Raw genomic sequence first — 27,790 nt, 5'->3', positions numbered from 1 at the left:
GAAAAGTCTGTAAATTGAGGAAAATTTTGAGGTAACTATGAGATGGGGCCTGTATACTCTATGAAGTGAGTAGGAACTGGTATGTTCTCTTGTTCATTTTTGCTTTAGATTTCAAAATGATATTAACCGTGTATCTTTTGGGGCATGAAGAAAGAGGAAGGGACGATGAAAAAAAGCCCTTAGTTTACAAGTCACTTAAATTAATCTCAATGAATAAAGTGAAGGAAGTCATTTGATTAATTCACACCACCTGCCGAAGCAATGAAGGTGCTTTCAGATTTGTAGATGCCTAATTGCTGGACGGCAGGGAGTGCTATGAGTCTATATGGAAGTTATCGAATACTTGGATCAAAAAACTGATGTCCTGAAACAGCAGTAATGCCCCACCCCACCCGGGTCTCCCTTACCTCGCTCTGGCTCTGCCCTGGGCATCCAGGTCCACAGTAGGAACTCCAATCCGGACAAAGCGAGTGAAGAGGGACTGCTCCATGTTGGAATACTTCTGAAAAGCCATGTTCTTAATGACTGGAGGTAACTGGTGATGATCACCAATCATAATCCACCGTTTCAGTCGGCTAAAACCATCCTGAGGATTCTAAAAAGAAAAGTGAGAAAATGGCAAAATATTCTAATTAACATATTACCCTGTTAGTCTCCAATTTTACTGCATAAGATTCTCACCATTCACAAAATAGCTTCATTACCTTTACTAACTCATATTCGCCAGCTCCACAGAGAAATCTGGCAAACTTAGAGAATGACTTGTGAATCAAGTATGGGTACCATCGCTCTAGGCTGACAGGTGTGAGGGAGGATGGGGGTGATAGAGGAGGCAAGCATGGAATTATTCTACTTTAACAGGTAGGGTAATCCAAAGAGATCTGGGAGGCGTAGGTCAGAATTAGGCAAAAGCTGCATAGAAAGAAACAGATGTCCAAGCAGGGAAATGGAAAGATGTCAAAATAAACACTGTGTATCACGATTATGCCGAGAGCCAGTTCTGACTCCTACCCCACAAAGCAGTAAAAATCAAACCTTCTTTGATTTCCTACTCTACTACTTCAATTCCCTACTCTATGTGTCCTTGTTCCTTGAAATATATCCTGGCAAAATACATTCCACATCCCAAATGATAAAAGTACTTTCGGAATCCAATTTATCTATAAATTTAGAGCAGTCTATTCTTAAATTGGGAATTCCATATTTTGTTTTTAATGCTACCATAGTAAAGACTATTGTACAATAAGAAACATTCTGAAACATCACCATTTAGCTCAAAAAAAAAATAAAGGAAAGCAACGTACCCAGTGAACATCAAAAACAATTCTAGAAGCAATTCTAACAAATGAAATGAAAAATAGCTTCTCTTCCCTTCAAACTGCATAAAAATGCAATTTTCTTGAATAAAATTACTAAGTTTTTTCAAAACTTAGAACTAAACTATGAATTTTTAAATAGTATTCTCAGAAACAATACAAACTGCTAAATAACCAGTGAAGAGATTAAAGGAAATTCATAGACTAAAAATAGAGTAACAAACATAATGAAGTTAAGGAGAATATGTAATTATGGCAATTAACACCCCAAATCGTGTAGCTTTCTGATCCTGTCCCCTGGAATACTTAAAACTCTACTTTCTTTGTCTCATATATCAGTATCTTACCTGTAGAAGAAGAGGTATGAAAGTTTCTATCTCCAGAATCTGAGCAGCCTCCTCCATTAAAATATTGTCATACTGAGAAAGGAAGAAAAAGCAAAGCTTGTCAAAAAAACAGCTTAAAAGACAAACAACTACCACCACAACTATAACAACCATCCAAAAAAAAAAAAAAAACCCCAAAACAAAAAAAACCCAAATAATTCCTGACAAAAATAATAACATACAAATTATTCAAACAGAAAGCTCATGATCTTATTTATCATTATGTCTCTGCTTCTCCATTTTAAGTCTTTGGCCTCAGGGAAGCCCCCTAAATATACAACTCTACACTGAGGAGATCTTGTAGATCATTTCTTAGATTGCAATATCAATTTAGATATTTTCAATTCAGTTCTTTAAGTTTACATAAGCAAGAATCAGTTTATGATTATATATGAGGTCATTTGCCTTGGTACTCTTACCCTACCTAAGGTAGTATTTTGGGGAATTTTTTTCCCCTTATGAATCCTACCTAGCACTCAACAATTCCCTTCTGTTTCACCCTCTGGCATTCAGTAGATCACCAAAACATGTCAATTTTACTTCCCAAAACTCCCTCGTGAATCTATTCATTTTTCTCCATTTCTACTACCACTACCACTCTAGTCCAAGCCACTACTCTGACTACTGCCAGCAATCTCTTTACTAGTCCGTCCACTTTCTGTCCTGCCTCCCCTAAATCACCGATACAATAGTTATCAAATCACTTCACCTCCTGGTGTCAAACCCTTCATTGGCTCCAACTATCTCAGGAAAAAAATCCCTTAACGTGGCCTATAAGAAATGTACTAATTAGAGCCTGTATTCAACCTGCCCCTGCCTTCCTCTTCTACTTTATATGTCTGTCAGCTTCCTCCTTACTTACTAAGCTTCAACCACGCTGCTGTATTTCATTTTCTCAGAAATAGCAAATCCATCAGGCCCTCTGCATGTGCTACTCTCTCTTGATTTTGTCTGTTTGGCTCTTTCTCATTCTTAAAGTATCAGCTTAAACCCCACTGTATCCAGACTTTCTCTGACCTCCCAGTCGAAAGTGGGTTTCACAGTACCCTTTCCTTTGTCGCACAGCACCTCAAAATTTGTAATGCTATCTTTATATTTACTTGTTTGATGCCTGTATCCTCCCACTGGCCCAGTTTCCAGTAATGTTAGGCACTGCATATTTGTGAAATTAAAAAAATCAAGTCTTTCTCTAACATAAGGAAATTTCGTTCTTTCCTCGATTATTTCTCTTTTATCTGCCCAACTGTCTTGGAGGTCCATTCTCAACATATTTTCTTTCTCCTCTACTTCTAATTCTGATCACTACTTAGTATATCTCATTCCTTGTTTTATTGGTAAAAACCTTCTTTGAGAATCTCACTAAGTACATATTAGAGTTCCTTTGTTTTTTGTTTATAAGGGAAATTTCCTCTTATTTTGTTTTCTAGGGAAGTGGAAGGTGGGGGGATAATATTTACTCTTAATGCTTAATTAACTCTCCTCTTTTAAACTAATTGTTTATATATCCTACAATTTCTGTGCTACTCATTTTTATCAAAATATGCTATATCTATATTTGCCCAAGATTGGAAACTGAGCTGGATTTCCACTGGACATGATAAAAGTTAAATTCTGCACTGTTTCTTATTGAAAAAGGTTTAGGCATGTGGATGGATGTCTTCTCTAGCGCTATCTGATGCTGAATTTCCCTATTACAATGATTCATTAGGTCATCCTGGTGGGAAGAAAGAGGAGTTCAAAAAGCCACATTTTCACAGAAGTCTCTGCGTGTATTCTCAGAATAACAGATATAATGTGCAAAACAGAACTGGAGAAGCTCGAAGAAGACAGCCTAAAGGCCCTGCTTTCTGACAAACTGAAAATCTAATTCAATTTAACTTATAAAAATATATCTATAGATTCTGTTTTAAAACAAAGCTTTTAATCACCAAGTAAAATTATGACATAACTATATTGGGAGTATTAGGAAGGAGAAAGCCCAAGAACATGCATGCACAGCTCCTTGGGGACAGCACAGAGTCAAAAGACAACACCTAAAAGGGAAGTTTAACATTCCTTATTGATACAGATTAACAGAAAAAGGAAATACTAAAAGAGCTGGAAGACTGGATAACTGGAGAGGATCAAGGAGTAGGGGACTGCCTTTTTAAAATGTTAAGTAGATGTACAAGGTTTTTAAGCTCTTAAACTAGATACATGTGTAAGTTTGATAAAAATAAAACTTTAAAATTAAAGATATAAAAAATCTGAGATACTATCAGCACTCATGTAACTATCTTTAGATATGTACCAAAATGTAAGTAAAGAAAGTGATTAATGAAAACGTGATAAGCTACAAGTAATGTTTTTTAGAATATGCTGTGAAAAGCTGCATGAAAGCATAAAATGCTAATTATGATCGCACTGTTTCCTTGTAATTAAACTGATATGATTCAATATAAAATTCAAAGAATGTTTCCTATGTCAGCCCTAAGAATACAATATTTAAGTGAAAAATGCTCACTAATAATTTGCAAAAGGGTAAGTTCACACCAACCCCTTTAATAAAGCATCGGATTTGTCCTACCTTGCATCAGAGGAACCTTTCATCCAAGATAACAACAATTCTATCACCTTGAATTTATTTAGCACCTATCTTCCAGCAAGCACATAACATCTAAAAATTGTCAAGTTACTTGCACCAACAACAAATGTTTTCCTAACTCTGAATTCAAACCAGTACACAAACCCTATTTTAAACAACAGAAAAACCAGTTGCAGGGAAGTTAAATGATATGCATTAAAATCAGAGTTTAGGTCGGTTTAACTAGCAAAGTCTCAGAGGCTGTAAATTAAAATTTCCTGCTTAATTATTACATTCCACTTCAATCGAGTCACAGGCTCACAGGCTATCATGCCCTTTAGCTCTCTGGTCTTTAGTATATGATGAAGTCAATTTACTATCTCACTTACAGCGTAACTAAGAGTATTCCCCATCCTCACCTGGGAGGCTTGTGATTTACTGAAGAAACAAATAACTGAGAGTGGACGTGTGCTTCAAACATGAACAATGCAAGCGTATTATAGATGTTCAGTAGGTGGAAAACACTGCTAAATGTTATTTTTACAGCTTTTAGTTCTGTTTGGAGATTTTCTTCACATAGTAAAAATAAATAATCTACCTTAACAAGTATTAGAATTTGGTTAGACAATCATACAGTTATAATGTTACTAATGGACATATTACTGATAACTAGATTTAGAAAAATTACATTTAATGTTCGCTAATCATATAAACATAAGAGGTTATCATTTTTAAGAGACATTTTTAAGTAATTGTAAATGCAAACTTCAATAAAAGGTGAACCAGTCTCCAAGGGAAATGGTCTAGGTAAAAAAAAGAAAAAAACTAACAACTGAACAAATGATGAATTAAGGAACTAAAATATAAGTCTTTACCTTGAAACCTAACTTGACTAAATCATGTCGTTTTAAGGCAGCATGAGTGCAGGTCATGGCAATGATTTTGGCTTCTTTCACCAAGAGGTATTTAGATCTGTCCAGTCCACTTCGAAGCAATTCAGAGGCCCTGAATTCCTATCAGAGTAGGGGGGATAGTGAGAGATTACTTTTGGAAAATAAACATAGTTTATGCATACATCCACATATTCCAATTAATCAGACTTAATTTCTGAGAACTTAATATATCATAAACTAAAGCTAAAGAATCATACTTTTCATTATTAATTAGGTGCCAATTTAATTCAAATAATAGCTAACATTCAGGCTACAATTTGGAGTGTTTTTTGTATAAGGTAAAACATTTACAATACCAACAAGAATACTGAATAAAATATCAATCACCTCTGTATCTATATTACTCAAGGTCCCTCCAGGAAAACTGAAACTATTTCAAGTATTCATAACACAGGGAATTTAATGCAGGGGATTGGTTACACAGGTGACAGAGGAGCAGAAAAGCCAACCAGGGAACAGTGAATTAACCCTGAGATTAGCAACAGCAGAAGTTATGACCCTTCTTAAACTAAGAAGGATAAAGGGAGGAGCCAGTGCTATCAGAGCCCAGGGAATAGGGTATCAGAACAAGCTGGAACCACAGTGGGCCACACCAGCAGAGACTGAAGCTGCAGAAGAGGTGAAACCCAAGGCAGAGAAAGCTGGTGGAGAATTATCCTGGCTTCTGCCACATTTCTCATTGGCTAAACCCAGGTAGAAGTCAGCCGACATGGGAGGCTATGAAATCAAAGCTCCACGGATCAGTACAACCCCTGACCATGGCAGAGGATCCCCCATAGATCAGAGTTGGGGGATGGACAATAGATGAATGTGAAGAGCAAACAAGCCCAAACAGTATCTGGTAAGTTTTACCAAATCTGAAAATTTTTTCATAATGAGTTCAGACTTTCTAAAAACATTTTTGTTTTGTTTTTCTAATAATTAAAACATTACAGGTACAAATGAGGTACCCTGTACATCCTTCTCCCCACCCCCTCCCCAGGCAGCTACTATAATTATATGTTTTTATCCTTTTATTTTGTTTATGTAAGTATAAACATAATATTGTTTTGTAGGTCTTAAGCTTTTTACTTATTATCATACTATGTATTTATTATTCTGTATCTACCATCCATTCATCCATCCACCTACCCATACCACGCATCAATATTTACTGAACATTTACTATGTGCCGGACACTGTTCTGGAAGTAGGGATACAATCATATCTAAAAGATACAAAGACGAAAGAGACAAAGTCTCTTCCCTTTTTACCTGAAGTAATCCTAAACCTTTTTACCAAGGAATCTGAGCCTGAATGTGGTCCTTTTACCGGACTGCTATCATCTTCCAATGATGTTTTCCATAAGGAATGAGAAAGCCAGGAAGCATCTCAGGGGTTCCCTCATTCCAGACATACTCTTCTCTGTCCCCTTTGTACAGAGTTCATCTTTGTAATCAGGATCAATCATCCTAGCTACTCAGCAACCTCACTTTTTGCCTACTGGTCAAGAGGCATGAGGACCTTAGAAAGGCCATGCGGCAGTCTCAAATTCCAATTCAAAGAACCACTGCTGAATGCCCTGAAGAATATGTTTCTTTCTTAAGCACTGAGACTTTTACACTAGAAGAGCCAGAATAATGGGGATTCAATTCATATCTTAATTTTTACTTATTTCTTGAACTAAAACTATAAATGTCTCCAATAAGTTCATTTAAAAATAACCATCTGCTTTGTTAGATTTGAGTATTTCATTTACTTCACTTAAACAACAACAACTATTAAACTTAAAACTTTTAAAGGAAAGTGAAAAGAACGTGAGGCTCCTTACCTCAAGCTGAGTAAAGATTTTCTTAATATGCCTAAAACATCCTTCGGCAATTTCCATGTCTTCTTCATAAGATCGGCCTTTAAAAATGGGTTGAGGGGCATTTGCAAAGTATTCATGAAAAGGGAAAAAAGTGGAGATTTCTGTAACATCCGGTAGTATATTAGCTTTATTTTTCACTTTGCTGATATACTCTTCCCAGCGAGACATTACCTATAAGAAAAAGGGATTTAAGGTTATATTTGCTAGTTAATTACTATATTTTAAATAATAAACTAAAAAAGAAATTTACTAAAACTAGGATCTGCTAGGTAAAGGGAAAGGAAAAGAATAGCAATTTTTGACCGAACAGAACTATTTCTTATGATGGGACTGCCTTTTTTTTCTAAAAGTAACCTTTAAGATTGTAGAAAAAAGGCTTTTTAATAAAAAATGCAGAACTGGGAAAGAACCTCAGGGTCATCTCATGGGACTTTATGTTGGACATTTCAGATTCTCCATCTATACTCAGGACAGTTTATTATCGATGCTTAAAACCAAACAAGTAAGCAAATAAAGAAATTCCTTATTTTTTTATTATCTCAGTTTCTCTCCATTATGGTAAGTCCATCTTAAGCAGTTTTAAAAATCAATCTGGCACTTGTCAACCCTTTACCCAGACCTTCAAATGTTTTTTCAGTTCTCTTGAGTCCCTTTAGAAATAACTTCTGGTTAAGCTGAGTGTACATCTGAAAGCTCATTTCATGACTTCTGTGATATAGTTCAACTATACCCTGGTATAATGTTAACTATGCCTCTACAACAAAGTTCCCACTTACTCTCAATTTTTGTAATTTTCACAGGTATTTTTTGTTATAACTTCAGTGTTTCTCAAAGTATGGTCCTTAGGCAGAATATCTCAGAAGCTAAACAAAAACGTTGATTCCTGCATGCCACCCCTTATTGAAAGATACTCTCTGGGGAGAAGGCTTGAGACTTTCCTTTCAAACAACTTTCCCAATGTGATTCCTATCTGCTGAAAATTGTTGATCTATACTGTGAAGCCTCAAGTTCATATTTCCCAAATTTATTACTTAAGCCTCCATAATTTATAGATCACCTCTCCTATTTTTAAAAGTAGTTTTCACTAGTGATTTCTATTTTGTGCCAAATATGTATTTAAGAATGATCTTTACTCCATTATGCAGAATTCTGAACAGTCTGAGTCTAGTGCAAGATGATGCATATCTTCTCTGTTTCATAAGAAACCATGAAATCTGCTCATTTTAAATGGACTCAACTAGTTTGTGTGTCCACTTATAATGAGAATAAACCATTCTTTCATATACATTTTAAAACCTCAATGTTATGATTTATACCTAAAATATACAAATAGCATTAGTACAAAGAGAACAAATAAAGTTACACAAAAATGTTCATTATTCGATTATGCCTTGGTCCATTTAAAATTATTAGTAAATGAACTGACTATTAAAGTTTACTTTTATTTATTTTATTTGGCTTTGTTTCTCATTAGTTTCATACCCAAAAAACTAACCCTAACAAAAGCAAAAGCACACCTCTTAATTGAAGTCAAAAGAATCTTTAACTTAAAGTCCTACTTTAAAATTAATTCTAAAACATAATTATTTCTGAAAATTTGAAAGGAGATTATGTTTTTCTTCATTAGTTGATTAATATGCACAGTAAAAGTTAGTTACCAAACTATATTTTGTTACTACCAGGTAGCTAGAATATTTAGTTATACCTATACAGTAACAAATAATAATAAAAAAAGACTAGAAACTTTTTCAATAGCAAGAAGGAAAAAAAAACAAAACTTTAAATAGCACCAACACTGGCCTTTCATTGAATGAGTCATCAAACAAGTTACCGTGTTTCCTCAAAAATAAGACCTAGCCAGACAATCAGCTCTAATGCGTCTTTGGAGCAAAATTAAAATAAGACCCGGTCTTATTTTACAATATAAGACTGGGTATAATATAATATAATATAATACTAGGTATAATATAATACTGGGTAATATATAATATAATATAATACCTGGTCTTATATTAATTTTTGCTCCAAAACACGCATTAGGGTTGATTGTCCGGCTAGGTCTTATTTTTGGGGAAACAAGGTAGGTTAGTGGAGAAAACTGAAGATTATAGAAAACACATTTAACATTCATAAATATTGCTTTGGCAATAGCATGTATTTTAGTCAACTAACTGAAAAAATAAACTTTCAAGAAGGATCTCAAGAACCCATCTCAGTTTCCAACCGAAGACCATATTACAATGAAGTATCATTTAAAAACTCTACTCTCTTACCTGATATAAGAAGAAATAGCCTGCAGTTTCACAAGTATATGAAGCATCTCCTGGAACCCCGAGACTCTTTTGTAATCGTTTGACTTCTTCTAAAAGTTCTATTCTTCGAGCCAGGACATAATTAACTCTTCCATACCTAGAAATTTCAATTCAGCAAAAAGGCAAAATTACGTAATGAAGAGAATTTCAAGTTAAGTGTCAACAAAATAGTCAAGAAAATCATAATAGGAACTATAAATGGCCAAATAGAAAAAAGATAGAAAACATAGTTTATGTTTAAATGTAAGTAGTAATTCTTATATTATTTTACTCCGAAGCTACGTAAAGTGTACCCAATGTACAGTGCAAATCTGCAAATGTGTTAGTGGTGTGTGAGGAAGTAAAATCAACTACATCATTCAGTCGGGAGGGTCTATGGGAAGAGCTCAGGCTTATGGAAGTTGTCGCGCTCTACGTGACTGTGAGAACCCTACATGTAAGAACCCTACAGAAAGAACTCTATAATAAAGCTCTAGAGTTCTTAAAACAATGAAAGAAAGGAAACTATAGCACTAAATACACCATTTAGTTCAGCTATCATTTTTCCCCCCTATTAACAAGACTTTTACAAAGAAGGAAACAGTAGTACATTCTGGTGCTAGTTCATCTCATCACAGACCAAGAACATATAGTTTACAGATTGGCTGCTTTGAATATCACTGTTTTATACTATCGTAAAAGTAGACTTTTAAAGGCTTTGAAAAGTAATTTTAAAATGTATTTGATTATTCTTTGCCATCCTAGCATGTGGCTTGACATGTGAACCTAGCAGATTCAGAAATATTTGCTGAATGAGTTAGAAAAACTGAAATTTGGAGAGTACATGGCCCAGAGATATAGTTAAGAAAAAAAGGCGTAGAACCAGAATTGAATCCCAAAGCCTGTACATACTCTTCCCACCATGACAAAGTGCCTCCTATAACACTTTAACATTAAAAAAGAGAGTAAAATAACGTAAACACTGTTCTTCTCATGTTTAAAGATTCGACAAAGGAATAAGTCATGTTCCTGGCTGCCCCAGAGTTCAGAGACTTACCTCTCAGGCAGCAAGCAATACCATGTTTCCCCGAAAATAAGACCTAGCCTAAGACCTATTATTCTACTATAAGACTGAATCTGACATTAATTTTTGCTCCAAAGGACGCTTTAGAGCTGATTATCTGGCTAGGTCTTATTTTCGGGGAAACAGTATTCACGAATGAAAAAGAAATATAAGACATGGTATATTTTTAAGAATTTTCTAACTTAGAAGGAAATAAACATTATAGCAGGTAACTTTTTTCTGTTTGCTCATCAATAGTTTAAAACTTTTCCTATAATAAACACCTTGGTAATGAGGAAAAAATTGGGGATGCTTATGAAGAGTTTATAATAAAATGCCAAAATTCTTGTGATATAATGTTAAATTTAAAAAGCAACATACAATGGAACTCTATGTAATACTTGTTCAATTATTCTGTAAATCTAGAACTATACTTAAGAAAAGTTTATTAATTAAAAAAAGTAACATATGTAATTATAAATAATAGCACGATTAGAGTTGATTATTTAAAAAAGACTATCAAACACTTGTTTTGGAGTAACAGAATTATGGATGATCACTCCCTCTCTACTATCTCACTAGATTTAAAATTTTTTCTTTAGGGAAAATGATATTACTTTTACTGTGAAAGAATATTCACTATTTTTTTAAAAAATTATAACAAAGGGAGAGAAATGAAAGAATATGCCCTACTGATCAAGCTCACACATACTAATAAGACCTGGGGCTTGGCTTGTATACCAGAAGGCAAAAAGCATTTTTTCCTAGAAATTTGGTAGTACCTAAGATCATTTTTAAGTAGAATTAGAATTACTTTTGTTCTATTACAATATCCTATAAAAACTATAAATTCTACTGCAATATAATTACAATTATAGTATTTAGCATTCCATCAGCACCTATGTGTTCACCAAATTCTGGATTATTAGATTTTAGATTCTAGCTCACTTTTGTAGTTTAGGTTTAATATAAGGAAATACCCATGGGAAGAATTCAGAGAAGTATCACTGGCTGATCCAATATTAAGATGCTAGAGCCCCAAATATCTTAATGTGCATTGTTTTTTACCCTCGAAATTTTTCAGAGGCTAACAAATGTTTGGTGAGCTTTGTAATACAAGAACTCAAAGTAGGTGCAACATAATAATTCAACACTCTTTTAGGTCTTTTGATGTCTATGATCAATTTAGTCACAGGTAATGTTCATAGCCAAAGTCTGCATTAAATATGTGCAGCCATTAATTATACTTATTGTCTAAAAATGCGTTAAAAATGGATTTAAATATAAATGAAATGAGCCATTGTAACGCAATTTTGAAGGAGAAAAACAAAATACTAGGTTGGTGCAAAAGTAATTGCTGTTTGAAAGGTTAAAAATAATTGCAAAAACCGCAATTACTTTTCCACCAACCTAATACTGATAGGAGAAGAAATCTGAATGGTAAAATTTTAGTCACTTCACAATATGCAATTTTAAACAAACTCCAGCTAAACTGGCAATTAAGCACCTGAAATAATACTTACAACCCCAAAGTTTACACTATCATTAATCTTCAATTGCATTTCATACCTAATTGGTGCCTAAAATATATGCAAATTAAATGTCTAGATGAAACATGAAAAGGAATCATATAGTTATATAATTTGAATTTAGTAATGTTAAAAATTACCTCAATAAATAGAAAGCAAATGGCAATCTGCAATTTTAAAATGATGAACAAAGTAACTCTTCACTGAACTAATTGTGTGCTTGAGGAAAAATGGCATAAGCTCACAGAACTGGAGCTAAGGGAGATCATGACCAGACTTTTAGGTCAACCTACAGTCTATATAGGTTACCCTAGTACCTTTTGGAATTACACTGGATTATTCATTGCTCTCTTCTAGAAGTTCTTTAGTCAAGAAAAAAAGAAGTTTAAAATTTCTTTTGTACACTGTTTCAAAACTCATCCCCATTTGCTCACCTGCTGAAATCTTTCTCTGTCTCCAGCTCTTCTTCTCCATGACCAAGACGCAGGAGGTGGCGCTCGTCAATGTCTAAAGCCATGATTTTCTCGAACAACTGGTTCAGGGCCTGGACAATAAAACAAGAAGGACGATGGTGAATTTTAAAGAATCAGCACTCTTTTTAAAATAACAAAAAATAACATTTAGAAGGATGGGAAAAAAAAAAAAGAGCCAGCCTGCTCGATGGCTTAGGTGGTTGGAGCGCCGTGCTCCTAACGTCAAGGTCGCCAGTTTGATTCCCACACGGGCTAGTGAGCTGCGCCCTCTACAGCTAAGATTGTGAACAACAGCTCTCCCTGGAGCTGGGCTGCAGTGAGCAGCTGGAGGTTGGCGTGAGCTGCTGTGAGAGGCCAACCACGACCAGAGAGCCTGGCGACCAACTGCCTCAGCCCAGGGGAGCGCAAGGCTCATAATACAAGCCTGGGCCAGGGAGCTGTGTCCTATACAACTAGACTGCGAAACAATGGCTTGAACCGGAGGAAGGCGGGTACGTGGAAGAAAGGGGGGAAAAGAGCATTGCTCAGTCAGATAAGAATCAAATTGAAAGAAAAGGAAACATATTAGGCCATTTACAATTAACAAAATAGTATTTTTATTAAATTCTGATATTCCTGCCTATGTATACTTGGCCAAATCAATAATTGGAAACCATAAAAACTATCTAAACACTAAATCTCTGCTTCTAATTGATGAAAAGAGAAAGGTTTTGGTTCAGTTCTATTTCCCTCAAGAAGTAACAATTACTAAAATAATTAATAACCACAATAAGTTCCATTTCATGCAACAGAAAGTCCATGGGTTGCAGAGAATTGAAGAGTTTTTGTAGTTGGAGAAGGACTCATGTGGTAAATATGTAGGTAGCATACATCACTCATGTGGTAAATATGTAGGTAGCATACATTAAGAGGACCACAGAGTGGAAATGTAAAGTGCATCATTCAAACCGGAGGCTAAAAGTCTACAGATCTCTATACAACATTGAGCAGAGCACTCATTTATTGCAACTCTTCTGATGAAAGCCACTCAGAAGTCACTCCTTTCTACCTATGAAATGTTCATATTTAGGGTTGACCTCAAATCCTAGTATTATCTGAACATCTGCATTTACAAAGTTTTGAAGAAAGGCAAAAGTATGGGAAGGTACACTAATAAAGACATCATTTAAAAATTAGCTCCCACTAAAATATCTCTCCTAATTTATCATCAGTTTACCCCTACCCATTAAGTACAATCAACATTCAATTAAGTACAACATTCAATCTCATAAATATTAGTTATATATGGTAAATATATACTTTGTTACCAAAATTCAAGCAATTAGAGCTCAGAAATTCAAGAGATAAACTAAATTTTAAGAAAAAATTCCCCAATATCCAAACTTTTAACACTTTCCATCCAAAACTTGACATCCAACAGAGCAGATCACATCACTCCCTAAACAGTTGCTACCCAAATTTGAGAACCACATAGATTTAGAGGGCAAAATATACTCGCACACTGCAATCTCAGAAAAGACTGCAAGATTTCATCATGAATTTATGATGTTAGAGAATTGCTTGAATTACATATGTAAATCAAGATCTGGCAAACAAAACAGTTGTGGAAAAACAACAATTTGATAGACATCAAGGAAGATGATTTGATTATCAAAGGATCAAAACACGCTTAGCAGGCAATGAAGTCTTAAGCTATTTTTGCAAATTAATCTTCTCTATAATTGTGCTATACTGGTCAATCATTAGTACAGGATACTATAGAAGGTCATTATCAAGTTATGATAAAAGTTATTAAAAAATACTACGTTAAAACAGTAACACATGAATTATTCTTTATTTACTCTAAGAATTTCCAAATAGAAAAAATTACTACAGACTAAATTTTATTGAATAGATGAAAAAATGTCTTTACATAATTTGTTTCTTTTATTAAGATAGTCTCAATTAATCCTATCTCCCACATAATTTTAGTACAACATGCCACCATTACTTATAAACTTCAAAGATATAACATGGTAAGTAAACGACCAGGGTAGTATTAATTTTTAAAACCTATAGATCAAAAGTTGGTGAAAAACAGAGTAACTGACATTTAGTATTCTAAAAACCCAGTGCTTCTTTGCAGACCAGCTCTTATAGAATTAGTCAACTGAAGTCATCGTTGTTAATATGTATTCACAGAAAATACTTGTAAGTACTTTCAGAGGTTTAGACTACCACAAGTTTCATGAGATCTTCAGCATGTTCTGAGTGCTTCCTGTCACGTTCTACATGAGAACCAATAAATGTTACTTGTTCTTGTTCATTTCTATGATAGTGACAGCTTCAGAACTAACACAACACAGATAGATGTAAAGACAATTTTTTAGCCATTATTTACAAGAAAGGAGCTTGTTTTTGTTGTTTTAGCTGTTTATAAAGCCTATGTATTGAACCTGCAACCTAAAATAGTCCTTCCATGTAATATAGATGTTCATATGTATATTTCATAAAGATTTAAAATTCAATATAGTATTAATACAGTTTACACTTAGTCTTTCAGGAATATTCATTCTACTAGAAGGAAAATGCTACTAGTAAGGGTTAATACTTTTGATCTCAAAGTGAAAGCTCTAGCTTAGCACAAAAGATGGAGGGCGGGGAAGGCAATTTAATTTAATCTAAATACTTGACTATATATCCAAATATTCTTATTAGCTTTTCCACAGTTTGACCACTCCCCCACCCCGCAATTAGAAATATAAGATTGTTTTTATATTTTCCTCAATATAGTCTGGTCATGACGAGCAATAATCCAAGAATAAGTCAATAAAAACCACTATACTGATGAGTATGTTTATCAGCTTTTCCTGGTATTCTGTGTACCTATGATCCGGTTATCATACAAGCAGAAACTTCCATTGAACTTTCATGCGTTCCCTGCTACCCCCGGGTCTACTCCAGACATGCGTGCACATGCTCTCTCTCTCACCTGATTAGAATGAGTAACAATCAGAGTCCTCTGCTCTGGAAAATTGTGGTAGATATTGGATATGATTTGAACCGCCACATCTGTTTTTCCTGTACCTGGTGGGCCCACAACCTAAAAAGGAGATGAACACATAGCAAACTACTAAGTTATCACATTGTTAGAAAACTGAAATTCTAAAACTGAAAGATAAAATACAGTTGAAATCTGCTGGATGAGTTCAATAGCATAATGGGCAGGATAGAATCAGTAAACTTCAAGACACATTAATATAAATCACCAACCTAAATAACAAGCAGGAAAAAAAGATTAAAACAAATAATAAACAGAGTCCCATGAATCTATGGGCAACAGTAACAGGTCTAACATTCATATCACTGAAGTTCTAGAAAGAGAGTTAAAAGTATACAGTACAGAAAAAGTCGTATTTGAAGAAACAATAGCTGAAAATTTCCTAAATCTGGCAAAAATCAGTTATCTATGGATTCGAGCTCAGTAAACTCCAAACAGAATAACCCCAAAGAAATCTAAGTCCAGACACATCATAATTAAATGGTTGATAACTAGATAAGCAAAGACAAAAAGTATATAAATAGCAACCAGAGAAAAATGATACATTACATAGCAAAAGGATGCTTCAAATGACTGTGGATTTCTCATCAGAAACCAAAGAAGCCAGAAGGAAGTGGGATAACATTTTTAAAGTGCTGAAAAAACTGTCAATGCAGAATTATATGTCCATTGAAAATTATCTTTAAAGAATGAAGGTGAATCAGAGACAGTCTCACATGAGAGAAAACAAAAGAGAATTCATTGCTAGCAAGCCTGCTCTTAAAAGTGGGAAAAGAAATTCTTGACAGAAAGAAAATGAGCCTAGATGAAACTTAAGATAAAGGATGAATGGTAATAATAGACTATTCTCCTCTAGAGTTCTTTAAAATATATTTGATGTTTGCAACCATAAATTGTAACACTGCCCGATGGCATTTTCAATGTATTTAGATGTAACACATACAACAACATAAAAGGGGAAGTTAAAAGGACTTATATGGAGGTAAGAATCCTCCACTCACTTTAAGCAGCAAAATGATGATTCTAAGTAGACTGTGAAAAGTTAATGTATATTGTATTAATAGTTCTCTAGAGCAGCCATTAAGAAAGATTACACAAGAGATAATAAAAGAACAAAATAGGTCAATAAAAATGGAACACTAATAAGAAATATCCAAATAACTCAAAAGGCAGGAAAGGGGAAATGGGAACACAAAACAAAGTGAATAAACATAAAACAAATAATAAAATGGTAGACCTAAGTCCAAACACATCAATAAATATATCAAATGTAAATGGTCTAAACACACCAATTAAAAGACAGAGACTGTCAGAATAAATAAAACAACCCAACTATATATAGTGTCTAAAGAAACCCATTTCAAATATAATAAATTAGAAATAAAATAATAGGCAAAGCTATATCATGTAAACACTGGAGTGGCTATATAAATATCAAAGTAGGCTTAACAGCACAGAAAATTACCAGTGACAAAGAGAGACATTACATAATGATAAAAGCATCAATTCACCAAGAAGACATAACAACCCTGAATGTGTATGTACAGATCGACAAAGTTTAAAGTTTGTAAAATAAAAATTGACAGAACTGAAAGGAGAAAAAGACAAATACATAATTAGAGTTGGAGACTTTAATACTCCCTTCTCAGTAATTAACAGAAATATTCGGTGGCATATGAGCAAGGATAGAGAAGTACTGAACAATACCATCAACCAAATGAATCTAATTAACATAGGAGGTGTGATCGAAAAATATGGTGAATGTTAAATACAAAAATGTATTACAGTAAAAGACGCATTGTCATTAATCCCCCTCAAAATACTCCCCCTTGCTTCAAACACACGTATCCCATCGTTATTGCCACTTTCTGAAACAGTTCTGGAGGTCTTTCATGAGTGTCTTTAGTTGTGCTGTCACAGCTGCCTCGATGTCCTGAATCGATTCAAAACGTCTTCCTTTCATGGCCATTTTGACTTTGGGGAAGAGCCAGAAATTGCACGGTGCCAGATCCGGTAAATAAGGTGGATGAGGACACACCGTAATGTTTTTATTTGACAGAAATTGCCACACCAGAAGCGATGAGTGACATGGAGCGTTGTCATGATGGAGAATGAAGTAAAGGCACTCACGAAAGAGAACTTCCAGAACTGCTTCAGAAAGTGGCAAGAATGATGGGATAAGTGTGTTCGAAGCAAGGGGGAGAATTTTGAGGTGGATTAATGACAATGTATCTTTCACTGTAATAAATTTTTTGTATTTAAACACTCACCATATTTTTCAATCACACCTCATGTATCAGGCACTCCTCCACTCCAAAACAATAGAATGCACATTCTTTTCAAATGCACATGAAATAGTCACCCAAGATAGATCATATCCTGAGCCATAAAATGAACCTTAACAAATTTTTAAAAATTAAATTGAAATCATATAAAGTATGTTCTCCGACCATAATGGACTCAGACCAAAAAACAGTAACTGAAAGATAACAGCAAAATCTCCAAAATCTTGGAAATTAAACATACTTCTGAATCAGTTGTCACCAGACATTTTCTGTAAAGGGCCAGCGAGTAAACATTTTAGGATTGGGGTCCATACAATCTCTATTGCAAGTAATTAAACTCTGCTGATGCAGCACAAAAGCAGCCATAAGCAATACGTGAACAAATGAGCATAGCTGTGTTCTAATAAAACTATTTATGGACACTGAAATGAGCAGCAAGAGCTCCACATCCATATAAAAAATCTGACGCACACTTCTAGTCTGTATCCACATAACATTTACAAAATAATTCTCTTACCATAGTTAGCCCAGGCTGCATTCCAGCACGGATGGCCTCTATCTGTGTATGAGTGAACTGAATTGTATTACTGCAAATAAGAGTAGATAAAAAGTTAGTTGAAAAAACAGATGAATGACATTTAGTAAAAATTTACATAACAATGACCAGAGGTCCAAACATCTGCTCTGCATTTGTCCCTGTTCTCCCCATCTCTTCTCCCGGCCCACCGTGTGCATGCGCGTGCGTGTTTGGTAAGAAATATGTAACATGAAATCCACCTGCTTAACAAAATGTAAACGTACATTACAGTATTATTAAGTAAAAGCACAACGCTGTATATCAGATCTCTAGAATTTTCACATCTTACATGACTGAACCAACCTCTCTGAATGACTCTCTTCATCCCCCCTCCTTCCATAGACCAATTAAAATTGAATCTTGCGGAAAGAAAAGACTACAGTCATTTTTAAAAAAACCCTCAGCCCATCCCAGACTTCATTTTGGAGTGTCAAGTTATAGTTCCCAATCGAATACCAAATAAAATGCCACCTGATTAGTTATGGCACACATGCACGAAGGCAGCTGCTATATGTAACACATGGTCATGAAGTACGAATGCTGTGCCCAAATTAAAGTAGCCCTTTAATATTTTTTTTTAGAGTACCTGGAAATATTTCCTTATGAAATATGACTACGGAATGGCCAAACATGTCTGAGCTACGCAGCCAACTGATAGAAGGAAAGAGGGTATAGCGACAGAAGTTTCCTGGGATTTTTAAAGAATCAGAAAATTTAAAAATATTACCAATCTATATGAAATGGCAAATTATTATTCATTATTACAATTAGCATCGACAGTAAAATTACCGTTTGGGTTGGTTGTAAGGATAAGGACCCCTATTAGGAATAACATGAGGTTCAACAATTAAGATCTTTGCCTCTTCAGCGTCTTCATCTTCCCCATCTGCATCTTTCCTTTTCTTCCCTTTTCCACTTCTTACTGGAAAAGTTATCCTAGAAGACCAAAACCTTCATTCACTTTTACAATTAAGAAGGATTTACCAAGTACCTATCTTGTGCGTGACATTGCACAGAGAATGGTCAGATCAGTAAGAAACATTTATGGCTTAAAAGAATTCACTATCTGTACATAAATTCTGAAAAAAAAATTAAAAGCACTAAGACTTGCGTTAAGGGTGTTTAGATTAGAAATGGTCATCTGATTAACACAGCATCAGAGAAAAAACATTTATATCCTTGTGTCACATGTACTGTAAAGTGCTTTACACATGTTCTTCAGCTAATCAGAAAAGGCTTCATGGGCGAGGTGGCATCTAAGATGAGTTTCAAAGAATTCAGACATACAAACATGGATGGCAGACATTCCAGGAAGAAAGAAGTAACTGCAGAAGCTTAAGTGTAAGCAGCCAGCTTTGCTGGAGAGCAGGGTGCAATGGCGACAATACGGCAGAGAAAAAGGCTGCAGTCTCGCTATGGCACCGCTGGAGTATCACGCCTTTAAGGCAGAAGTTCTTGGCCTGGCGTCAGCGATGCCTCAAGAGGCAACTCTTCATAGGTACCTGGGGAGGGCCGAGGTCCAGGACTACTACTCTAAAATTAAAGTAAAAAATTAATTCTCTACGTGCACTTTTCCCAGTCTCTTTCTATTCTGGAAGGACAGATAATATACTGCGCTCCCCCCCACAATGCGCAATGTTAAGAACTAAAAAGGCTGAGGTCAGCCCTTATTTTGATAAGCAACAGGAAAAATCAGCTTTTCAACCAGGGAGTGGAATGACTATAGCAGTAGAGCATGCAATGGGCTCAGGGAGGCAACGGGCAGGAAAGACGCTGCCACCATAAAAATTGAAGGTGACAAGGGCTAGAGAGGTAGCAGTCAGGCCTGACATATAAAAAAAATATCCTTAAGGCAGAATCTGTAAAACAGAGCAGGAGTTATAGGAGTGGAAAGATTTAAAAATAACGCTGAGATTTCAAAGTGGGGCGACTAGAAGAATGATTTTGCCATTAATAGCATTAGGAAAGTATGAAAAAAGGCTAGGTTTGGGTCTTTAAAGGGTACATGTTTTTAATAGTTAGATTATTATATTTAGACTTAACAGTTAAAAGCTGTATGTACTAATTTCCAACCCATAGGTTACTGAGTGTTTTGCGATGGAATCCTTAACAATAGAATTCAGGGAACAGCAATCAGCGCTTCAGGTACTTTGTTCTATTTCCACTCAATTTTTAAAACCAAAGCTCCTTTAACACTAAATACAACTATATTGTAAATATTTAAAATTTGTGGAAGCAAGTAAGGTTATGATTTTTTTCCGTAAAAACAAAAAAGTTCAAAATCACATGGCTATGTCTATTAATTAGGAAATACATCAGATTAGCATTTCTTCAGTCGAATGCTATAAATATATTTATATAGTACTCTTCAGACACCAAGCACTTACCGATCTCATAAAAGACCCGCAGCTACTTTTATTGTGGTCTTAAACTAGCTACTACACAAAGAATTAGAATGAGTCAAATAATTTTCTCCCAGTGACTACACAGTGAAGGTGAGGACTGCCCAAACAAAATACACGTATGCTACTCAAAACTTAACTTTAGCTACAGTCCGGACGGTCTAACTCAGACTGACTACAGACAGCCTGGAAGAAGTAGCCCCAGTTCTAACTTTACCTGAAAGGGGGTATCTGGAGAGCAGGGTCATCCACAGTTACTTTCACATTATGACCAGGAAAGCTGGTTTTCAAATGCTCAATGGAGAGAAACGTATCATTGAAATCAAGGGTGGCGATTGGATTGGGCATTTTCGAATAATGTGCACTGCTTGGATCCCCATAGCCTAAAATGATGTCATGCAGCCAGTCAGGTACAACACAGTCCGTATTCATGAGGTTCCGAATCGTCTCCAGCACAGCCTGTGAGCAAAAGCACAGGAAAAGATTTCTCAGGAAGACATCTCAAACATTTGCAGTTCAGTGGAATGCAGAGCTGGCCACGCTAACCCAGAATTCCCAAGTGTTTCAGGGCAAGAAGCTATTTTCTGCTGACAGGTGCTTGGCTAGACTGAATCAACAGCTATATTTTCAGCTGACACCATACACTGAGTTAAACAAAAGACCAAACTTAGCAAGAACAGTTTATCCATTAGGAGTTCATTTAGACAGAATGTCATACATGAGTTTACCATTTGACTTCTGTTGAGAAGCATGAAAATCCAATCAGGTCAGCACAACAGCAAAAAAAACATTGTAGAACAAACCCTTAAAGGAAATGCTTCCTCTTAGAAGCAAAGGGGGTTTTCTCCCCTTTATACTCCATAGTTCCTCAATACTAAGAACACACACCATCAGAAGCACATTAATGTATGCCTCAATTGTGAAACATCTCACAATTTAGAAATATTAATTTTTTTAAATTAAAAAAATTGGGTGACAATGGTTCTAAAATTACACAGGTTTCAAGTGTACAGTTCTGAAAGCAACAAAGGAATAAGACAAACAAATGAAAGTATAAAAACTCATAGACACAAACAATAGTTTAGTGGTTACCAGAGGAGAGTGGGGGGCGGGATAGTGGATGAGGGTAAAGGGGATCAAATATATGGTGATAGAGGGAGAACTGATTCTGGGTGGGGGACACACAATTTGAGATACAGAAATATTAAAATTAGCATTGTTAGATGTAAGACATAAAAATAAAGTGAAAATGATTAAAATGAAATATCAAATTTGAGGATGAAAGAATCAGGACTACAACAAAAGGTCATTACAGTAGTTAAAATATACATTGCCAAAATTACTAAATGCCAAGGCAAATTCTTAGAATTACTAATCATTATTTCAACAAAATGATCTATGAAAATCAGAAAGCTAGGCTATTCATTCCCCTGGAGGGAGACTGTCTAGGAAAAGGCAACCGTTTGTGCAAAGGCGTGGATTAGTAAAGAACAGCAAAAAGGTCGGTGAGACTGGCAGGGAGTGAATAAGGGAAAAGGGTTAGAAAATGATGTGGAGACGTAGCCGGAAGACAGGTAATGAAGGGGCCCCTGGGATTATGTAACAACTTTCACTGTGATGGGAAACCACTAAAGAGTATTGCACAGGGGTACCCAGGCATAACTGACATTCAGTCGCTATGTGGAGGAGCTGCCTAACATGGCAGCAGGATGTGAGAGATGAAGGTGTCTTGGACTTGGCATCAGTGGAGACGGTGAGCCAATCAGACTGACTGGTGAACTGGATGTGGGGTGTGAGACAAAAGAAATCAAGGGTACTTCCATTGTTTTGTTTTCAACAAGGTGAGATGGGGAACAAACTGCTTTGTATGTGAAGTTTTCTCTTTTTAATCACAACAATGGGTAAAAAAGGTAATAAAGCGATAATGCTGAAGAAGCACTGTGTTTGGGAGAGAGAGAAAGGCACTTGGGCACAAGCCAGTGTTACCAAATGTTAGAACTGCTCAATGTTTAAGTTTTATAATACAGTTTCAAATAATTTAAAAAGTAACACCCTTTACTAAAACTCCTTCTCTCCAAAGTTATTATAAAAGTAAAATTCTCTAGCCCCCAAACCTCCCTTTTCCCACTAATGAGTAAAGCAGAAATACATTATATCATAGAGCAATTCAGAGCTCTGAGGTGCCACATCAGTCTTCTTAAAGTGATACGGAAGTACACGTACTCTTGATTTAAAAAAGAAGTCCTGGTAAACAAATAAACAAGCAGTTTTCCTCATCTCACAGTGGGGCATAAACTGAGTATCTGATATACAAAAAGCAAGGAAGGAGGCTAGCCTTTAAAACACCTGGATTAATTTACACTTTACGTTTCTGAAAAACCAGAATTAGCAAATGAATTTCGTTAAGTTTTTATATTTAATCTACATGGTAAGCATTTAAGAGAATTGTTTAGAATCAAAAAGTAGTGATCACTGTTTTCTTCACAAATCATTTTTTAACCTAGTTATCTAAGCATTTATATCTTAAAAGTTGTTCAAAGTACTTTTACTTATATAGCTCCAAATTACCTTAAAGTTATTCTCCTTCGGTTTTCTCCTCATTATTATATTGAAGGTTTCATACACATCTTCTGCTCCATTTTGTATAGTATTGGTCATATCTTGTTGATACTGGTTTGGATCCAAAAACACTCTAAATGTTCTTGACTCTCCTCTAAGATTGGGTCTGGGTTCAGGTCCTGAAAATTTTGAAAAAGTTTGTTAAATGAAATATATGCTTTTCAAATATCAAAGTAAGGTGGCAGTATTCCTTTTCTAGAAATGATAAGTAAACTGTCTAGACTTAGACTCCAGCCATTCCTTCAGCTAGAATGCTGTCTGCCCATCTATTTCAAATTCCAAGAAGCTGAAAATATTTCTCCTTTCCCTAAATTCTTACTGTTTCTTCCCAGAATAATCATGTACTGTGGTGATGCAACGCCATGAATTGCAATTATTTGTACATGTCCTCAACTGAAACAGGAGCCTTAAGAAGTCACAGAACTTTCCTCGTGTCAGTCACTTACAGCTCCTACTGCTGCCTTCTATACAGTAATTACGTGACTGATTCATCCTTCTACAGTCCATACCTATGTCACTGCTATGAAAGGAAATGTCATATAGTAACGGCTGGAAGCTCAGAGGCTTTTACTTGCCCCTTGGCCTTCTCTCTTTTTGTCTTAGACCTCCAACCCTCGTCCCATTATGTGGCCTTACTTTTATTCCAACAATATCTTTCATTCCCTTCTCCTAGTTTTCATTTATTCTAGTGGTAAAAGTGGCCTAATTATCAGCACTTCAGCAATGGTGTGATCTTGAATTCACAGGTTAGAGAAGCTAATTCAAACTCTGAGAGAAGTTTAGTAAATGGATTATAAAATAAGGTCTGGACATGGATGCAGTTATAATTCAAAAGTATTACCAAAAAAGCCAGGACAGCAAAAGAATTTCAAAGACCAATCAGTGATAAGCCTAAGAACTCCAAGAGCTGACTAACCCTGTACGGCAATATTTCTAAATCATTCTGGCATCCCAGGCAGAATGATTCCTTGTACAAGACAGTTGGTTAGATGCTTGGCATCCCTGGCCCCCAACAGTTAAATGCCAATAGCTCACCACCCCCTACCGCTACTCCAGTCATTTGACAATGTAAATACCACCACACATTTCAAATTGCAGGGTAGTGCTGGTCCCAGCTGAGAACCACTGCTATGATGAACTGAATTAGTAAAATTTAAGAAGGAAAAATTAGGCAAATATATCATTGAACAACTATAAAAGGTGTTTAGAGGTTTTTTTTTTTTTAAAAAAATAATACCATACAGTATTATAAAAGGAAAAGTTTTAAATAAGGCGATTTCAAACGATCTCGTCCTTTCCAGTATCTAACATAGAAGTTTAGAAACCATATTATTTATTTCTAAAACTGGGTGGTAGGTACTCTACACATATTTTACACGTAATCCTTTGTATCGATTTAATGTATAAAACAACTAAAACTATTGCCTAACATGCAAAAAAGGAACAAAGGCAAAGTAATTTATCATTATATACATACACTCTTTCAAAAATATAGATCACATACCGTCTTCAATGACACGTCCTTTATCATCCAGCATGCCCTGGATTTCACAGCCTCTGACATAAACCAGTCCAACCTGTTCAATAAAAGGTCTCCTCCGGTCAAACTTGGTACCATAAGGTTTTGTGGGTCTGACGGTTATTAAAAAGCACACATCATGCTTACGAAGGCCTGGTAAAACATAAAGACATTTTTCACTTATTAAAATGTCATTGTTTTTAGTCTTTTGTTGGCAAATTCTCATCCTCTTATCTTTGGAATAGAGGTCTAAAAAATATTTAAAATATCAAAGGTGATCAATGATTATACTTGCACTGTAATACAATTATGGGTTTTCTATAATCTCTAACACTCAATGTTTGGTAACAATAATTAAAATGAAAGTTCCTCTTTATAATTAGAAAATTTTATGCCACGAATACATTACCAAATAAGTTCTCCAAGTCAGGCTATGGCTCCAAAATTGGATGCTCGTCATCATTCTTATTTTTAACATTCTTAATAAAAAATACAGTTAGCATATAATCCATCTATATCATATTTAGCAGGTTTCTAACATCAGTTTAAACTATCCATCAGTCATTCCAACAAAGTCTATTGTATTTCACCAGAAAAGGTCAACTCAAGAATAATTCATCAAGGCACAAAAGCATTGTCTACAGATACCATCTTGAGAAGATGGTTGAATATATATGTTATAGTTTCAGTCGGCAAATACTGAAAATTTTTATAAGTGAATGTCAAGAAATAGGAGACTTGTGTCAAAGTCCATGGCTTCTCAGTCATTTGACCAAATAATGGATTCAACTAGATTCCCAGTTCTATTAAAAGAGACACTGGAAGACAAGTGCCATAAAATTAGATCACAGCATATCATGTTATACCAGTTAATCTTCATTTTTTCCTGATTCAATTTTGTTAGCTAGTGTATGACATACAGGCAAATTTAAACAGTCTCCTTGCTCATAGCCTTAGTTGCAAGGCATACAACTAAATCAAATCAACAATGTAAGTGGGTGGCTAACAGTATCGGGACCATTCTGGTTTGTTTCAATATGGAGTGGGGTTCAAGTGTGGCTAGAAATAATTCTGATTAATAATAGTGACTTTATTGTTTAAGTCTCAACAAATTTTATGCAAAGAAGCAGGGGAAGCAATGAGAACTAAGGGGAATTGGTTTACTATGTGAGTTTTACTGCCTGTACAACTGCTGATCTGCACAACACCTTAAAACTTCTCAGTCTCAAAGCCAAAGACGTGGTCCTGGAAGTAATTTAGTCATTTTTCCCTCCTAAAGCAGATCATTTAACAGTGGAATGTCTTAGATCCACATTAAAAATACCTGTATTACAATGAGTTCAACTACCTCTCTCCTTTCAATCGTTTGCATTCACTCTGTCCGTGAATGTGCATTCTGGAACAGAATCCAGCATTTCAATTTCCTTAATTCTATTTCCTTAATTTTAAATGAGGTAGACAGAAGATAAGGGCCTGAGTTTCACGCCTTGAAGGGACAAGAAGAATATTTTATAATATTTAGTTTAAACTCTTCAAAGCTCTTCTGTTTTTACAGGACAATATTCATTACTGTTTGCAGAAGCTCCCTCTCAACTTGTGCCTCCATTTTCCATTTGGCTACTCTATCTGTGATCAATACTGGCCCTGAATTTTGGCTCTGACCTCCTAGAAAACACTTTTCTCCCCACCATGCCCCCAAATATGAATCACTTGTCCAATAATACCCTATGATTCCCTATCTTGCCCATCAAATTCACCCATTCTATTTCTCATTCTACCAAAGGCCTATGTTAAAAAAAAAAAGAATACTGTGATGTCTTTCTGATAGTAGTTTCCAATGTAACAGAGGAAAGGGATTCGGGGAAAACGTCTTTTCCCCCCTTAACACTATAATGCAGACTTGTCATCCGTCATCTATAAATCTCTAAAAAGGGTCTTTGTTTTTTTTTCAGTTTTATTTCCAATACTATTACTAGGGATAGCCAGTAAGTTATTTCAATTTATTACCACCATGTAAAACAGTGTTTAATACCTCCGTAAGCTTTAAGGGTAATAAATATAAGATCTTCTCTAGCAACTTAACACATTTCTCAAGTTTCAGCAATAATAAAGGTACACATTATTCTAGATGTATAATGCACCAGACTGGAACTCTTTTGAAGGATACAGGCGTCACACAAAAAATCTGTCACAAACTATACCCACTATAGTGGCCATTTGTTAAATATTTGGCCAGCTTCATTGCTGGATCCCTTCAGAATTATGTGATAAATATATCGTATACTCCCTATGGTTATAAACAGCTATACTGGGAGCAATCATTTCTGAAAACTGAACCATGAAGGAGCTATCCCTTTCCTTCTGGCATGCCAAGAAGGTAGAAGGAGATAAAACTACCAGCTACTATTTCTCACAACAAGGCAGTGAGAACGCTCACAGACAGCTGGGAGAAAAATATTAAGAGCCAATTAAAATATCAGTTCATGGGCCATTTCTGGCACAGGTGTTACCAATGTTTTAACTATTTGACTTAGTAACTTTGAACATATCTACCCCTAAATAAAATTAATTGTGGAAGTCCCATCCCTAAAATCTTGCTGACTAAAGAGCAGAAAAAAATAACTCATTTCTCTGTAATTATTTATTCTTGAATACATTCGATTTCACTGATTATCTGACTTTCTCGCTTTGGTACAAATAAACTATTATTAGTTCTGAGTTGTTTTGCCAGGTCCCCCTAAAATTCCTTTGAGTTTGCCTAATGTTGATTTTGTATTCTTATTTTCCATAAATTGTATGCATCCCTATTCTCTTCACTTTAGTTGCTTTGATCTCTTAAAAATACCCATTTTCCTTACTTGCTCTGCATGTGCGTTCCCCCTTTCTTTACTGAACACTAATACTTTTACTCCTTTTATATGGACC

The 27,790-nt window shown here is 35.3% G+C and overlaps 1 protein-coding gene across 1 annotated transcript in view; it reads right to left on the bottom strand.

Moving 5' to 3' along the window:
* The window catches only part of AQR (aquarius intron-binding spliceosomal factor), an 87,481-nt gene that overhangs the window by 17,788 nt on the left and 41,903 nt on the right, over positions 1 to 27,790 (bottom strand). Inside the window, exons 18-29 of the mRNA XM_019725550.2 lie at positions 24,851 to 25,018; positions 23,296 to 23,465; positions 20,945 to 21,186; positions 19,115 to 19,261; positions 18,266 to 18,335; positions 15,395 to 15,505; positions 12,385 to 12,494; positions 9,341 to 9,476; positions 7,029 to 7,238; positions 5,141 to 5,278; positions 1,664 to 1,735; positions 408 to 595 (exon numbers count right to left, since the gene is read on the bottom strand). Coding sequence (XP_019581109.2) covers positions 408 to 595; positions 1,664 to 1,735; positions 5,141 to 5,278; positions 7,029 to 7,238; positions 9,341 to 9,476; positions 12,385 to 12,494; positions 15,395 to 15,505; positions 18,266 to 18,335; positions 19,115 to 19,261; positions 20,945 to 21,186; positions 23,296 to 23,465; positions 24,851 to 25,018 — 1,762 coding nt within the window. The remainder of the gene's footprint in view (positions 1 to 407; positions 596 to 1,663; positions 1,736 to 5,140; positions 5,279 to 7,028; positions 7,239 to 9,340; positions 9,477 to 12,384; positions 12,495 to 15,394; positions 15,506 to 18,265; positions 18,336 to 19,114; positions 19,262 to 20,944; positions 21,187 to 23,295; positions 23,466 to 24,850; positions 25,019 to 27,790) is intronic.

The sequence above is a fragment of the Rhinolophus sinicus genome, linkage group LG03 (assembly GCF_036562045.2).
Source record: "Rhinolophus sinicus isolate RSC01 linkage group LG03, ASM3656204v1, whole genome shotgun sequence".
NCBI lineage: Eukaryota > Metazoa > Chordata > Mammalia > Chiroptera > Rhinolophidae > Rhinolophus > Rhinolophus sinicus.
The sequence above is the reverse complement of the archived record's forward strand: the minus strand, read 5'-3'. Positions and strand labels throughout refer to the sequence as shown.